Here is a 12,751-nt window from a genome sequence, read left to right on the forward strand (position 1 = left end):
GACGAACCACGAACGGGGAATAAACTTTGCTGTTATGCCGACTCGATCAATCCTAATGATATCAATGTAGAGCCACTATCGAACAGAGTAATTTTGACCCAAAAATTTTTCTGTCTGTCAACCAAGGAATCTTCTGAAGGCAACGGTACAGCGAACGAGTAGCAACGACTACTTGTTGCGTGCATCACAGCCGGCGCTGTTGGAGCTCCGAAACGGCGAATCTTGAGATTCTGTAGTCCGTAAGTCATTCTGATCGCATCATCCAACTTTCACCTCTTTCGTTTTGAAACTTCAGTATCTATAGCGAGAGTCAAAAAGAGATGGCTAAATAGACTCCGGACATCATCCAAAAAGCCGTACACGCACCAATAATTTATATCTATACTAAGACCTCATTTCCCAATACAAAAATCTCTAAATACTGCATCCAATATATCCTCAACGTCAATCGTACCCGAAACTTTGCCTAGTGCCCGCGCTGCATAGCGAAGTTCTTCGGCTGCCAATACGATATCATCTTTGCCTAGAATCAAGAAGTAAGAAGAATTTGATCAGAATAAATTCATCAACTCACTGTAGTCAAGAAAGGCTTGTAGAAATGTGCAAGCAGCCTCAAGGTGTTCACGGTGCCTAGCACGAGTGATAATTGGCGTATGCGCGTTACGAACTTCTTTACCCTCAGATCCATTCGGTTGAGACGAGAATGACAAGTAGATTCGTTGTAATTCTTGCCCAAATTCCTCTAGAAATACTTTCGTTCCACGTTTTTCTGCAAGGCTTAATATCCACGAACGATTGGATATTGAAGGAGGTAGTTCAATATCCTCGATTGAGATATTATCGGCATCCGTACCAACGAGATCGGATTTGTTGAATATGAAGTACGTGTTTTGAGACTCGGCGAGCTGTGATATAGATTCGGGTATTGAAATTTGTAGTCTAGGCTTCAATACCGAACCTAACGTGCACCGTCGAGTTACGGTCGGATCAGCTAAAGATAAGACACAAATAGCAATGTCTGCATTCTTGACTCTGGTACCCGCATAACGTTTTCAAGATGTAAGTTCCCAGTGTATGATTGATTCGAGACGTACGTGTCTATTCCCTTTTCGATGCCAATCACCTCCACCTCGTCTTTTGTTGCTCTCACGCCAGCAGTATCGGCTACGACCACGGGCATACCACCGATATCCAACGTTAATTGAAGGACATCACGCGTAGTACCGGGAATAGAGGTCACAATGGCAGCTTCGCGCTGTGCTATATGCGTGATTAAAACCATGCAACAAGATTTTGACAGTGAAACCGTGGTCGCACCGAGGAAATTCAATAAGCTACTCTTCCCAGAGTTGGGAGGGCCAAAAATTGCAAGTTTAATACCGGAACGAATGATTTCGCCCCTGCGATTGTCAGTGAGATGATTCTTGATCTGGGTAAGTAACACTTGAGCTTCCTGGTGTGCTATCAAAGTGCTACGTTTGAGCGTACACATAAACTTAGGCTTGGAACCATGAATGCTGACCTTGATCATAAACACCTTCTTCCAAATCTTCACCTTCACCAAAATCGATAAGAGCTTCTACCTGTGCCAAGCAATGGATGATCCTTGTCCGAAGGTCATCATAAACTTGGCGAACTTCACCCTATGCGGGGACAAACAGAAAGCTTTGGCTTAACATCTTGCGCGCCAGACAGGCTGAAGTTCGAAATGCCACTTACCCATGCACCACGACTCGCAATCTTTCTTTGTTCCTCGGTTTCTGCATCGATTAAATCCGCTAGGCCCTCCACTTCGGTCAGGTCAAGTCTCCCATTGAGGAAAGCGCGCTTAGTAAATTCTCCTGGTTCAGCAGGTCTGAGAAAAGGAAGTTTCGAAAGAGCACCAAGGAGGGTGGCGAGAAGGGCTCGTCCTGAATGCGTGTGTAATTCCAATATAGGCTCTGTTGTGAAAGATTTTGGAGCTGGAAACAAAGGGAATTGAGTTGACTCCGCCCTTCAAAGAATACAAAGAAGGTTTAGCGCACCTTGAAAGAAAACGGATAAGCCATCATCTAAAACTTCGTTCGGGTCTTCTGGATTCACAATTTTACATCTCTCCAGTTTCCAAGGTAAAGGCCGTGGCTTTGGTTTAAGTGGGCGTACCATTTTACGCCAGACCTCAAGAGCTTCGGGACCAGAAACACGTATCACTGCTACACCTCCTCTTCCAGGTGGAGTTGATAATGCATATATTGTTTGTTTTTGTCCATCCGAAAGCGCAAGCTGCGGTGCATTCAATGGCGTTGGACGAATTCCCAGGTCGGGAAGGCGAGACGTTGTCGTGGTCGTAGTGTAAGAAGAAGACAGATGTCTGGGTAGACGTTGCTTTCGCAATGACTGAAACCGAATGTATGGTGGTATCCGAGTGAATGTTGCCCGCAACATCAAAGTCGGAAGAGAAAACCTGCTACAAACTCGGGCCGCACTCCCGGGCCTGATACGCGCTATGTTCTAAGGAACGCTAGATCCTTCATGAATGGTTATCATTCCCACTGCATTCGCTTGGTATTAATTGTACGTGACAAGATGTAGCGGGCCAAAGTGTGGATCTCGGATTCAACATGTCGTTTGTATGTGAAATTGTATAATAAAACCCTACTAGGGTAAGTACCCGTGCCAGGGCACGGAATGGCTCAATGTAGATCCGATTTCAAGTTACAATAAAATATTATATACATGTTATACAGGAAAAAAAGTGTCTTAATTAAACATTGGCTGGATCTACTGGCATCTAGTGACTCAGTATTCTCAATTGACACATCATGAATCATGATCAATGGCCATAGTAGTGAATTTACTGTATTATTTTTCTTGATTTATTGCAATTGTGGCGGTTTATTATTGTTGGACTTCGAAGTAGTCCCTCCCATCAAATGTAATGGAAATGTGGCTTAGTGACAATGAAGGTAATTGTCCACTGATGTGTATGAATTAAGTTCAAAGGTATAAGTCTCTCAGCACAAATAGTAACCCTCATAGTTGTTCTTTCCCGCATTCTACTCGCTTTGCTCATAGTTGTTCTTCTCTTCCCTCTTAAACTCAATACTGATTTCACTGGTACACTGGTACATCAACAACAAAAGGTACTCCTGATATATTTCTTACGCTATTATACTTCTTCAAATTGCTTCTTAATTATCCCTATTTTTTCAGAATTCTACTGTCTCCATATCCCACATCATTCCACTATTTATGCTATTTTCTACCTAAAATATTCTATATCTCATCATTGACTGCACACCGTGCCCCGATTTTTGCACCATCACACAGTCATGAATTATCTCCAAATTACCATGATTTTTCTGGAATTTACCCACGACCTTCCACTGTATGTTTTTTCAACAGTCAATGGCATCAGCCATATGTCGTTTTCCTCATAGCTGCTCAACGACACGCCCGACGACCATGGTGCCCACTTCAAAACCATAGACCTGAATATTCTCCTGATTGTCATGATTTTTCCCGAATTCTTCCATCCAGTCACGTCTTCACCTCGGTGAGCACCAGCATCCAGCCAATGAGGTGTGTGGGAATGCTGACATATTTATTGGTCAGCACTTATGTCAGCATTTGAAAAGGAAATTTGATGATCCCTCCCACGCGTTGTCCCATACTATTTTGATAGGCCTCCCGAATACACCGGAGGCTATGCATCTAGTCGGTATAGTCAGGACTTCCGCCGAATTGGGCTTCCAACTCAACGTCAACACTCGCAACTGCAGTCGCAATTCCAAATCCTACCTGTTGAGACTGTATCCGGGAGAGTAAAGTTCGACTATATTATCTGAGGCGGTTCTTGGGAATAAGGTAAGTAGTTACATTACTGCAGCCTATGAGGGTGCGTAGCGCGAAGAGATCGAAGAAGCTACTCGAAGATAAGCATAGGGATGGTAATTATAAATCCGTGTTGCATTTCTACAAAATTATCCTGTAATTTGTCCGCCTCCGCTCCATCCTCTCCTATTCTCGTATACCATGCTCGGCGTTCTCGCTTCTAAGAACATCCGTGAGAGGGAAAGGGTCAGCTTCAAACTCCAAACTTCTCTTATTTCTCCCTCCCACTATCACGAAGCGACTGTTCAGCAAGACAAGTATCGAGTTACTGTATATTTTGCAGAGAGAGAGACCAAGTATTGTGAATCCATTTATACCCATCACACCTGTAAGTAGAGGGTATGCAGTTTCCCATAGAGCTGCCACGGAGCTGAATTGAGCACGGGATGGGATGGCAGAGAAAGTGTTCACCTGTCAAAAGTCCCGTTTCAAGCAGGAGCCGCTTGATTTTGGTAATCATCACCTGCGTCGTCCTAGACGACTCTCTCATTTGTATAGTTAGCTATAGTGATGATGACGGTTGTCTGGATGGCATTATGATAAAGAGTAATCATATTACTTACGAACCAGAACATATAGACCGTAATGACAAGATCACAGGTAATTCCAGCTGCCCCCCAGCCCTAAAGACTAACGTGTAAGTAACACATGTCAGGTCTTCACGTTGCAATTCATGTGCCTCTCTCACCATTGTGCTTACTGAAACTAAGACGGGATCTCTTCCAGGTATGCTGTAATAGATTTCTTCGGTAGCGATTAGACCAAAACTCAGTTGGACCAGAGCAAGCTAGCGCCAAGATAAGATGTCTTCGGGAAAGAATGTGTGGAATGAACTTACTATGACGACAAGACCTGTGACCACTTTCTTCCTTGAAAGGATGTAAATTCTGCGGGCGTAGAACAATTGCGCTACTGTAGCGACTATCCCACCGCTCATGTCAGGAGAAGGCATGGGGATATGAAAAGAGATATGCATACCCAAGGTACCTGTAAGTGGAACTGTCAACCATATGAAACGGTACCCAGCTTCATACTGATTGGAGCCACAGTTGTTGGATATGCAGAGCAACTTATAGAAATCATGGAATGCGAAAACCGTCTGTACCGTGTCGATACAGTAAACGAATGCAACAATGGCCTTCGTGACGTTTTTGTCATTTGGGAAGGCTATGTAATAGAGGTCTACCACAAAATCTTCAGCAGACTTTTGGAAATCCATTTACTGCGACACTTACATGCCTGTACGGTCAAGATACCGTAAAGAAGGATATTGAGGCAGTATCCAGCTAGCTGAATTTCGCCTTGTCAGAAGCCAAACTCTAGGTTGATACACCTTAGAGTCTCACCTGTGTTTGTCTAGAAGTCACAATCAAGGCTGTATCCGAGTCTGAATTCATGAGTATACCGTTGCCTGTTGAATATACGAGGAGTAGGCAGCTCAAGAAGATAGAAAGAACGTTGTAGTTTTTCCCAGACAGCGTTGGGAAAAGCTGTCATCCTGGTGCACTAGTCGGCAGCAGTCGCGAAAATTGCCACTTATCCGGATGGCAGCTGCATCTTAAATTGATGCCACCAGCGATGACTAGAGGACGTCAATATGTTCTTACCATATATGGGAACAAATTCAAAGCGATACGACCGGGAGTTGAACGTGACGGACTCGCACTGTCAAGCCTTGTCAGTTTGGCTGCAGCTATTATTAACAGTTATCCCTTGATACATCTTGATGACCCAAAATCCTCGGCGGTGCCCCAAAAGCGTTCTCCAAATAGCTGCACCACAGCACCTCATTGATCCGAGATGGATCTCCGAGTCGAAACTACTTGATGAGTGACGGAGTAGCCTGGGAGTGTAAGAGATTTGTAAGGTTCATTGATTTCTCACTGCATCTGCACTGTGTAGGGTCGGCCAATATTTGACCGTTGAGTACATTTTTAGTTAACCAGCATAAGTAGTAAGTTCCACCGCCAGGGTGAAAAACTAAAACTTCCAAGTTCAAACTTTCGTTTCCCATCACACTGGTTAAATATTCGGACATGCATAATACAAATGTCCAGCGACAAAAGAATATATATCTGCGCATGAATATGGCGATCTACTGAGCTTTGTCAAGTGACTCTGACGGTATTCTACTTTAGTATGAGTCAATAGTCTTGTCTGCTATCACGGTTCACTAAAGTCGTCTCAGTTCAGACCGCTGACCTTCCGCTAGCCTACGCTGCCGGTATGATTTACGCTGGCGTTGACGCCATATTCACATGGCCGAGTTCAGACTATCCACTTTCAAGACTCGGTATCATCATTGTCTCTAATCTGAAACGCCTCGAGTCTGTTCGACTCGTGGACGAGAGGTATTGTGATCCAGTCATAAGCATACACTTACAGCATATATACGTCGGTGACAGAATATCTTATGATATTCTGTTATGTCCCTTTTAGTGCAACGGTTACTTGGCCGGCTAGGGTGACCTGTTTATACCAGTAAGGACTCCCAACTTCAATGGTCTACCGACTCAACAATCCGGGAGCTGCACTCATACCAGCGTGTGTGCCGCGAAGACACCGAAAATGCAGCTCGAGGATGAACAGTCATAATTGATGAATCCGTATCGTGTTTCTATCAAACGAATCGGCCAAAAATTCAAGTAATATTAGAAAACAAACCAGGTCTTGTAGCTAGTCCGCCTTGGCAGTGCCTCTAATCATCAGTTCTATTCTCGGCCATCCTGGGTGCTCTCCCTCCTAGGAAGATCCGACAGGTGGTACGAATCGGCCTCGAACTCGAAAATGGGTTCATTTCTCCCTCCTACTATCGTGAAGCGATTGTTTAACAAGACAAGTATGGAATTGCTGTAGACCTTGCCGAGAATGAGACCAGGAATTATATATTCGTCATGCCCCAGGAAGGCAAACAAAAGGGGGTATGCAGTTGCCACCACCGCTGCGGGGTTGAAATGAGCAAGAGGAAACGAAATTGTGAGGATATCGAGATACTTACCTGTCAAGAGCCCTGTTTCGAGTACGAGCCGCTTTATCCTGGTAACCATTACCTGCATCGTCCTAGATGACCGTCTCATTTGCTTCGTAAACTATGGCAAGGTTGATAATTTTCATGATGAACTTAGTTATGAAGTAGAGCAATTCACATTACTTACGAAGCAGGACATATAGATCGCAATGACGAGATCACAGACCACTCCAACCGGTCCCCAACCCTGGAAAAGTACCTTGTAAGTCATACGCGTGGGAGTAAAGCCTTTTTGCCTGCCTCACAAATATCGGCATTGAAGCTGGGACGATACTCCCTGGAATACCAAGGAGAAGCATGGTACTGGCTAAACCCAGTCCGGCTTGACCCACAGCGAGCTAACATCCGAATCGAAATAAGATGGTGTCTGAATCAAAGTGTGAAACGGGCTTACTATGATCACAATACCTGTGATTACTTTTGTTTTTGAAAGTGCATAAATTCTGTGTGCGTAAAATAACTGTGTTACTGTAGCGACTGCTTCATCGCTCATGTTGAGAGGATACACGAACGGACAACGATAAATACACATACTCAAGGTACTACTGAGCGGAATTGTCAGCCACTGGTGGGTGGTACTGTTCAAAACGGGGGGGTCTTCGTATACACAGAATGACTGATAAAAATCATTGAGCGCCACAATCGTTTGTGCTGTATCGATGCTGTAAACAAATGCAACGATGGCCTTCGTGATCTTTCTGCCATTTGGGAAGGCTATATAATATAGATCTACCACAAAATCGTCAGCAGACTCCTTTATATTATCGTGCCACTCACATGTCTGCACGGTCAAGATCCCGTAGAGAAGAACGTTGAGGAGGTATCCTACCAGCTAAATCTCGCCTTGTCAGAGTTCAACTCCAGGTTTCTACGCATCAGAGTCTCACCGGCCCTCGTCTACCAATCACAGTGTAGATCAAGAGTTCCGGATCTGGATTCATGAATATTATCGTTCTTAATTGACTGAGGGGTCGACAGCCAAAGAAGAGAGAAATAATCTTGGAGTGTTTCCACCGTAGATATATATACCGTGTGCGCATAGTTGTACAGCCTTTGACAGTAGATCTGATGCCAAAACCGCCGAACACCAACCGTTGTGACTTGATACATTTCGTCAAGATGACTGGGATGATTAGATGATCAGTATAAGTATAATAAGGATGCCGGATACTGAGTCTGCGGCTCAAAGTCATATGGATCCCCCAAATGCATGCTCCGACTACCCGCCCCACAGCGCCTATCAGAGATGGTTTATAGAATCAGCTAGTGAGGCGAACTAATCCGAAGGCCCATGAGTTTCTCAGGACCTTCGGATTCACCGCAACTCATGCGTCTGTGTCCATCATTCCCTTTTCTCGTTCCCTCATACCCTCATATAACATATCACACTTCTCCAGCAATGTCTCTCCTTTTGCACAATTCTCGCCCCACTGCTTCACAGGAGACAAACCAACTCGCTCTCTGCCCCTCCAGTCCGTCTCCGCACCGTATCGCACAGGCTGAGACGTGAGAGCAAAGAACCAAAGGGGAGCAAGCAATATGTGAACAGACGCGATAGCGGCCTTGTAGGGTTTAATAGTATGATGCACGGAGCCGAAAAGACGAGCCTTTTGATACCGAATTAGTTAATAGTAAAACGTGGCCTGAGAGAATTTGAGACTCACGAGGTAAAATATCCAAACTTTTATGATTGCCGAAATAGGATTCGTTAGGTTTTTGCTAACGTTTGTCGAGCAAACACCTGGTTCCGTGATGAAGTGCCGAGTTGGACGAGAAGTGGGGTCCTGTTCCAGAACTCGTCTCGCCCGAAGATCAAGATGCGTCGCCACAAGGTCGATTTGATACTTCACGTTCTCATAAGAATGTTTTGTTTTCGTAAGTTGCCAATCGTCGCTTTCATAATAGCTCGGCGATGCCTCGAGAGAAGAAGCCCATATGACACGACCACCAGATGGTGAAGCCTTGAATAACGGTTCAAAGCTCTTGTACTATCATTCGAATGAGGTACGTCAAAGGTTACTATGAACGGAGAAACGTACCAGAGAATAATGACCAAACATATTACACTGCCATACCCAGCCCAATCCGTCAGCACTCACTTCGCCTTGATTTTGTAGGTAATAGCATGGGGCCGTTACAGCTGTCAACGGCTGTGTGATGAGCTGCATGATGCAAGAAGGCCAATCGATCGATACAAAGCTAGCAAAGCCAGCATTGCATATCAGATCCGTGATATATGGATATCTGAAAAGCGTCACAGAACGAGTTAAAAATAGTGACGAAATACCACTCACTGTCGTGAAATTTCGTCAGCAAATTTGAAGACACTATGCATAGTGGACAAGTCTAGAAGGTGGACTCTGATTTCCACAAGTTCCCTAAACTTTTTCGCATGAACATACTCATCCACGTTCTTCTTCAATCCTTCGATATATGTATCCAGAAGTTGAAACAATTTGTCTTTGGCAGTCTCGGCTCGTTTCGCGCTTCGACACGCCATAATTAGAATGAGACCTTCATATTCCGCAGAGGAATCAACATCTGTACCCTTCGAAAAGTCTCTAAGAGAAAATCTTTGGGGCAAGGCGTCACTAGGATTGGCATGGCAGAGCTGAAATAGAAGGCGTTGACAGATACCAAAACCTACTCCGCTGAGTATCGTCAGGAGCAGAATCTACAATTGCTAATGATAGGAGATACTCACCCGTTTGCACCAGTGACAATGGTGATACGCCTCTTGGCCATAGTATGAGAGTGAGTTGTGCATTTGCAGCAAAATATTCCCGTCGCGTCGTACGATTGGTCACGTGGCGGGAATATTAATAGGGCAACGCCTATGCGCCTTTTTTACCCCATAAACACTTTCCCGATTACTCACTTGAACAAACAACTCGAGGGAATAGTAGTAAGTAACACCTTCTAGTTATACTATGAGATATATTTTATGCATACTCCAATATCATTTAGCATCTCTCGTCGTCTCACCTTCTAGGAACTTGGTCCATTCCGTTGGATCCATGGAATAACTCTCTGACATTGGATCTGGGAAAGAACCGTCCCGAACCGCTTCATTATAATGCTGCACTCCGCTATCGCGGACCGACTTCAAATCCGCAAACCGCCTCACAAATTTTGCTTTATGTCCCGACCATGTGCCCATAATGTCGTCAATGACCAATACCTAGAACTCACCATTCAATATTTGGTTCACATCGAAAAAGAAACAGGACATACCTGCCCGCTAGTTCCAGGTCCCGCACCAATACCAATAGTAGGTATTCTGAGTTTTTCAGTGACATAGTTTGCGAGTTCTTTCGGAATTGCTTCCAAGACCATAGAAAAGGCCCCAGCATCCTGCAGTGCCAGTGCATCCTGCACAATCTTCCGTGCACCTTCTACACTTCGCCCTTGCACCCTATAACCCGACAACGCGGCGTGTCTTTGTGGCAACAATCCAACATGCCCCATCACAGGAATCCCAACTTGCGTCAATTTCCTAACGACATCCACAATTTCTACGCCACCCTCCATCTTGACACCTTCTACTCCACCTTCCCTCACCATCCTCACCGCATTCCGAACCGTCTCCTCCAAACTCTCATTATAGGTCCCGAAAGGCATATCAGCAACGAGGAAAGGATGAGTCGTACCCCTCGACACCGCTTTAATATGATGTATCATTTCATCCAACGTCAATTGCGTTGTCGAGGTATAACCAAGTGCTACTTGTGCAAGAGAATCACCGACGAGGGTTATATCTGTCAAAGACGAAGATGAACAAGCAAGTGCCGTAGGGTAATCGTATGCGGTTATCATGGAAATCGGAGTCTTGGAAGATCGAAGAGCATGAAGTCCTTGAATAGTAACTTTCTTGCGAGGTGGAGCAGTAGAATCGAGTGATCCAGATGCAGAAGGTCGTACACTCATCCATCTCCGTTGACATTCTCCAAAGGCGGCAACAAAACGTAATGGCGATGAAGCCTTGAAGAAAACCTGTGGGTATCGCATATTTTTTTTTTCCTTCTTCAAATGAGTGATAGGCGCGTGGAATGTAAAGCGGCTTTCGACGAGAATTTGGACGTTTTCTTCTGCGTGGAAATAAAGTCCCGAAGTCGACCCAGGTAGAGTCGCGCCATTTGTTTACGCGTGGCTTACTCACTTGTGTCCCCAACTTTGTCTGTACGAACGGAGCAAAAAAAATTGTTTTTTTCCCACGAACATCGGCCCGCCCCAACCCCAATCATCTGTCGCTCATCAACTTCATAATATATCCAGAGACCCAAACTCTTCCCAGTTATTTTTTCTGTAGATAAACCAATTTTTTTTAGTATTTTCTCAATACATTGATGTAATGCAAAGATGATGAGATGATAACCTGACGACAAGTTAAGAACTTCGATAGATGGCTCCACAGTGAGATTAAAAAGCGGGGGGAGCGGGGGTGCGCGCGCGGAATATATTGAAATCAAAAAAAGAAGATGATGATAAGCGCCTTTCCCCTTACTATTACGTATGGGTTCCTCGGTTGAAAGAATCGTTTTACCACCTCTCCCAAAGATCGAACTGTTCAAACACATAATCATATCACGAATAAACGACCTTTCGATATCCACGCATCAAAAATCAAAAATCAAATTCCCAAACTCCTTTACTCATACAATTCCACCGTTATCAAAAAAAGTAGAGACAAAAAAAAAAAAAGACAAAAAGAAATCAAGCCAACCGTAAAAAGAAAATCATTATATCTGTACTAAAGAAAGAAAAGAAAAAAAGGAAATAATGGAATTTGTGTGGTATGTATCTATTAACATAAATTTGCTCAGTCTTCCCACGGGGGGATAAACGTCAAAATATCGCGTGCTGATTGGCTCGGAGTCGTCTGAGTTAGGAATCACCTTTTGGGGTAATGACTATTAATGAGTGAGCCGCGTCGCGAAATCTTCCCACGAAGCCATCTCGAAATCAACGACGCGTTTTCTCTTTCGGAGCGCTTCACTTCTTTTTGAACATTGTCATGGAATACTGCTGGTCTTTATTGGTTACACTATGGGCTTCTCCATAGTTTCAACACTCCCGTATTCTTGGATTTCCCAGGAATTTCACTTCAGAAGGGCTTTCATTGTTGAAACTATGCTGTTGATGTTGGAACTGGTTGATTTTACGAACACATTCTTACTGGCGTACGACTGCTCCCAGCGGTCCCTGTAAGCGAGATTGTGTTCAACGAGTCAGCCATTCCTATTCAAATCACATTGTTGAACTTGAATGTCGTGCTTTTCTATCTCATCTGTTTTCGGAATGCTATGAATGGCCTTTTATCAGTAATGTGGGCAATGGCGATGGCTGCAAGATGCCTCGACACAAAAATTCGAGAATATTCCCCGATCTTTCAGGGTAGCCGAACAGCAAATACGTTATTCGACGCGACGCTGCGGTGCCGTACTGTGGTAGATTGGAGACGTGTCTTTGAAGGAATTATTCTCATGTGAGTGTTGCACGAAGCTACCTACCCATGCTCATGCTGACCGGCATAAAATACTACAGGCCATTTTCCTTTGTCATTCAGACCCCACCCGATTTCGAAGAGGAACGATCTCGCGTCAGGCAGGCTCACCGTGAAGCCTATGCTTCACCACCTGGAAGCCCTCGCCGGCGAAGAGTGATGGGAGTTTCATCAAGTCAAAATGTACCGTCTCAACGTTCAAGGGTCAGTCAACAGCAATGCGAGTGAGTTACAATGGCCGGTATTTCTGTGTTCATGGGATCAATGACATTTCTCAAGGCAAACATTGGACAATGATGTATTTCGCGATGAAAATACCCCACCCACTCCCCAGGAACCCTACCCGA

General features: G+C 44.5%; 6 protein-coding genes across 6 annotated transcripts; 1 reads left to right on the forward strand and 5 right to left on the reverse strand.

Annotated features, from left to right (window-relative positions):
- Window positions 1-320: 320 nt before the first annotated feature.
- Window positions 321-2,432, reverse strand: AGABI2DRAFT_202137 (hypothetical protein). The gene is made up of 7 exons (XM_006459700.1): window positions 2,025-2,432; window positions 1,720-1,961; window positions 1,523-1,643; window positions 1,318-1,461; window positions 1,095-1,260; window positions 575-1,032; window positions 321-523 (listed from the first exon to the last, which is right to left on the reverse strand). Exons 1-7 carry the CDS (start codon window positions 2,422-2,424, stop codon window positions 393-395), a joined length of 1,662 nt encoding a protein of 553 aa, XP_006459763.1. The 5' UTR covers window positions 2,425-2,432; the 3' UTR covers window positions 321-392.
- Window positions 2,433-4,284: 1,852 nt separating this feature from the next.
- On the reverse strand, window positions 4,285-5,539 carry AGABI2DRAFT_177577 (hypothetical protein; the record flags this gene model as incomplete). Its single annotated transcript, XM_006459701.1, has 8 exons — window positions 5,331-5,539; window positions 5,220-5,284; window positions 5,109-5,163; window positions 4,852-5,040; window positions 4,712-4,794; window positions 4,562-4,660; window positions 4,437-4,496; window positions 4,285-4,375 (listed from the first exon to the last, which is right to left on the reverse strand). Coding segments are annotated over exons 1-8 (681 nt in total), but the record flags the coding sequence as incomplete, so codon positions are not given.
- Window positions 5,540-6,584: 1,045 nt separating this feature from the next.
- Window positions 6,585-7,394, reverse strand: AGABI2DRAFT_116710 (hypothetical protein; the record flags this gene model as incomplete). Its single annotated transcript, XM_006459702.1, has 5 exons — window positions 6,585-6,814; window positions 6,872-6,962; window positions 7,029-7,088; window positions 7,147-7,239; window positions 7,296-7,394. 5 exons carry the CDS (start codon window positions 7,392-7,394, stop codon window positions 6,585-6,587), a joined length of 573 nt encoding a protein of 190 aa, XP_006459765.1.
- Window positions 7,395-7,992: 598 nt separating this feature from the next.
- AGABI2DRAFT_202140 (hypothetical protein) lies at window positions 7,993-9,652 on the reverse strand. Its single transcript, XM_006459703.1, has 5 exons — window positions 9,606-9,652; window positions 9,196-9,552; window positions 8,941-9,145; window positions 8,566-8,889; window positions 7,993-8,508 (listed from the first exon to the last, which is right to left on the reverse strand). The coding sequence occupies exons 1-5, from the start codon at window positions 9,644-9,646 to the stop codon at window positions 8,227-8,229; spliced, it is 1,209 nt and encodes a 402-aa protein (XP_006459766.1). The 5' UTR covers window positions 9,647-9,652; the 3' UTR covers window positions 7,993-8,226.
- Window positions 9,653-9,860: 208 nt separating this feature from the next.
- On the reverse strand, window positions 9,861-10,828 carry AGABI2DRAFT_67765 (hypothetical protein; the record flags this gene model as incomplete). The annotated part of the gene is made up of 2 exons (XM_006459704.1): window positions 9,861-10,082; window positions 10,136-10,828. The coding sequence occupies 2 exons, from the start codon at window positions 10,826-10,828 to the stop codon at window positions 9,861-9,863; spliced, it is 915 nt and encodes a 304-aa protein (XP_006459767.1).
- A 1,406-nt stretch (window positions 10,829-12,234) lies between these two features.
- On the forward strand, window positions 12,235-12,632 carry AGABI2DRAFT_116713 (hypothetical protein; the record flags this gene model as incomplete). Its single annotated transcript, XM_006459705.1, has 2 exons — window positions 12,235-12,386; window positions 12,446-12,632. 2 exons carry the CDS (start codon window positions 12,235-12,237, stop codon window positions 12,630-12,632), a joined length of 339 nt encoding a protein of 112 aa, XP_006459768.1.
- Window positions 12,633-12,751: the final 119 nt, after the last annotated feature.

This window comes from Agaricus bisporus, assembly GCF_000300575.1.
Source record: "Agaricus bisporus var. bisporus H97 unplaced genomic scaffold AGABI2scaffold_4, whole genome shotgun sequence".
In the NCBI taxonomy this organism is placed as follows: domain Eukaryota; kingdom Fungi; phylum Basidiomycota; class Agaricomycetes; order Agaricales; family Agaricaceae; genus Agaricus; species Agaricus bisporus.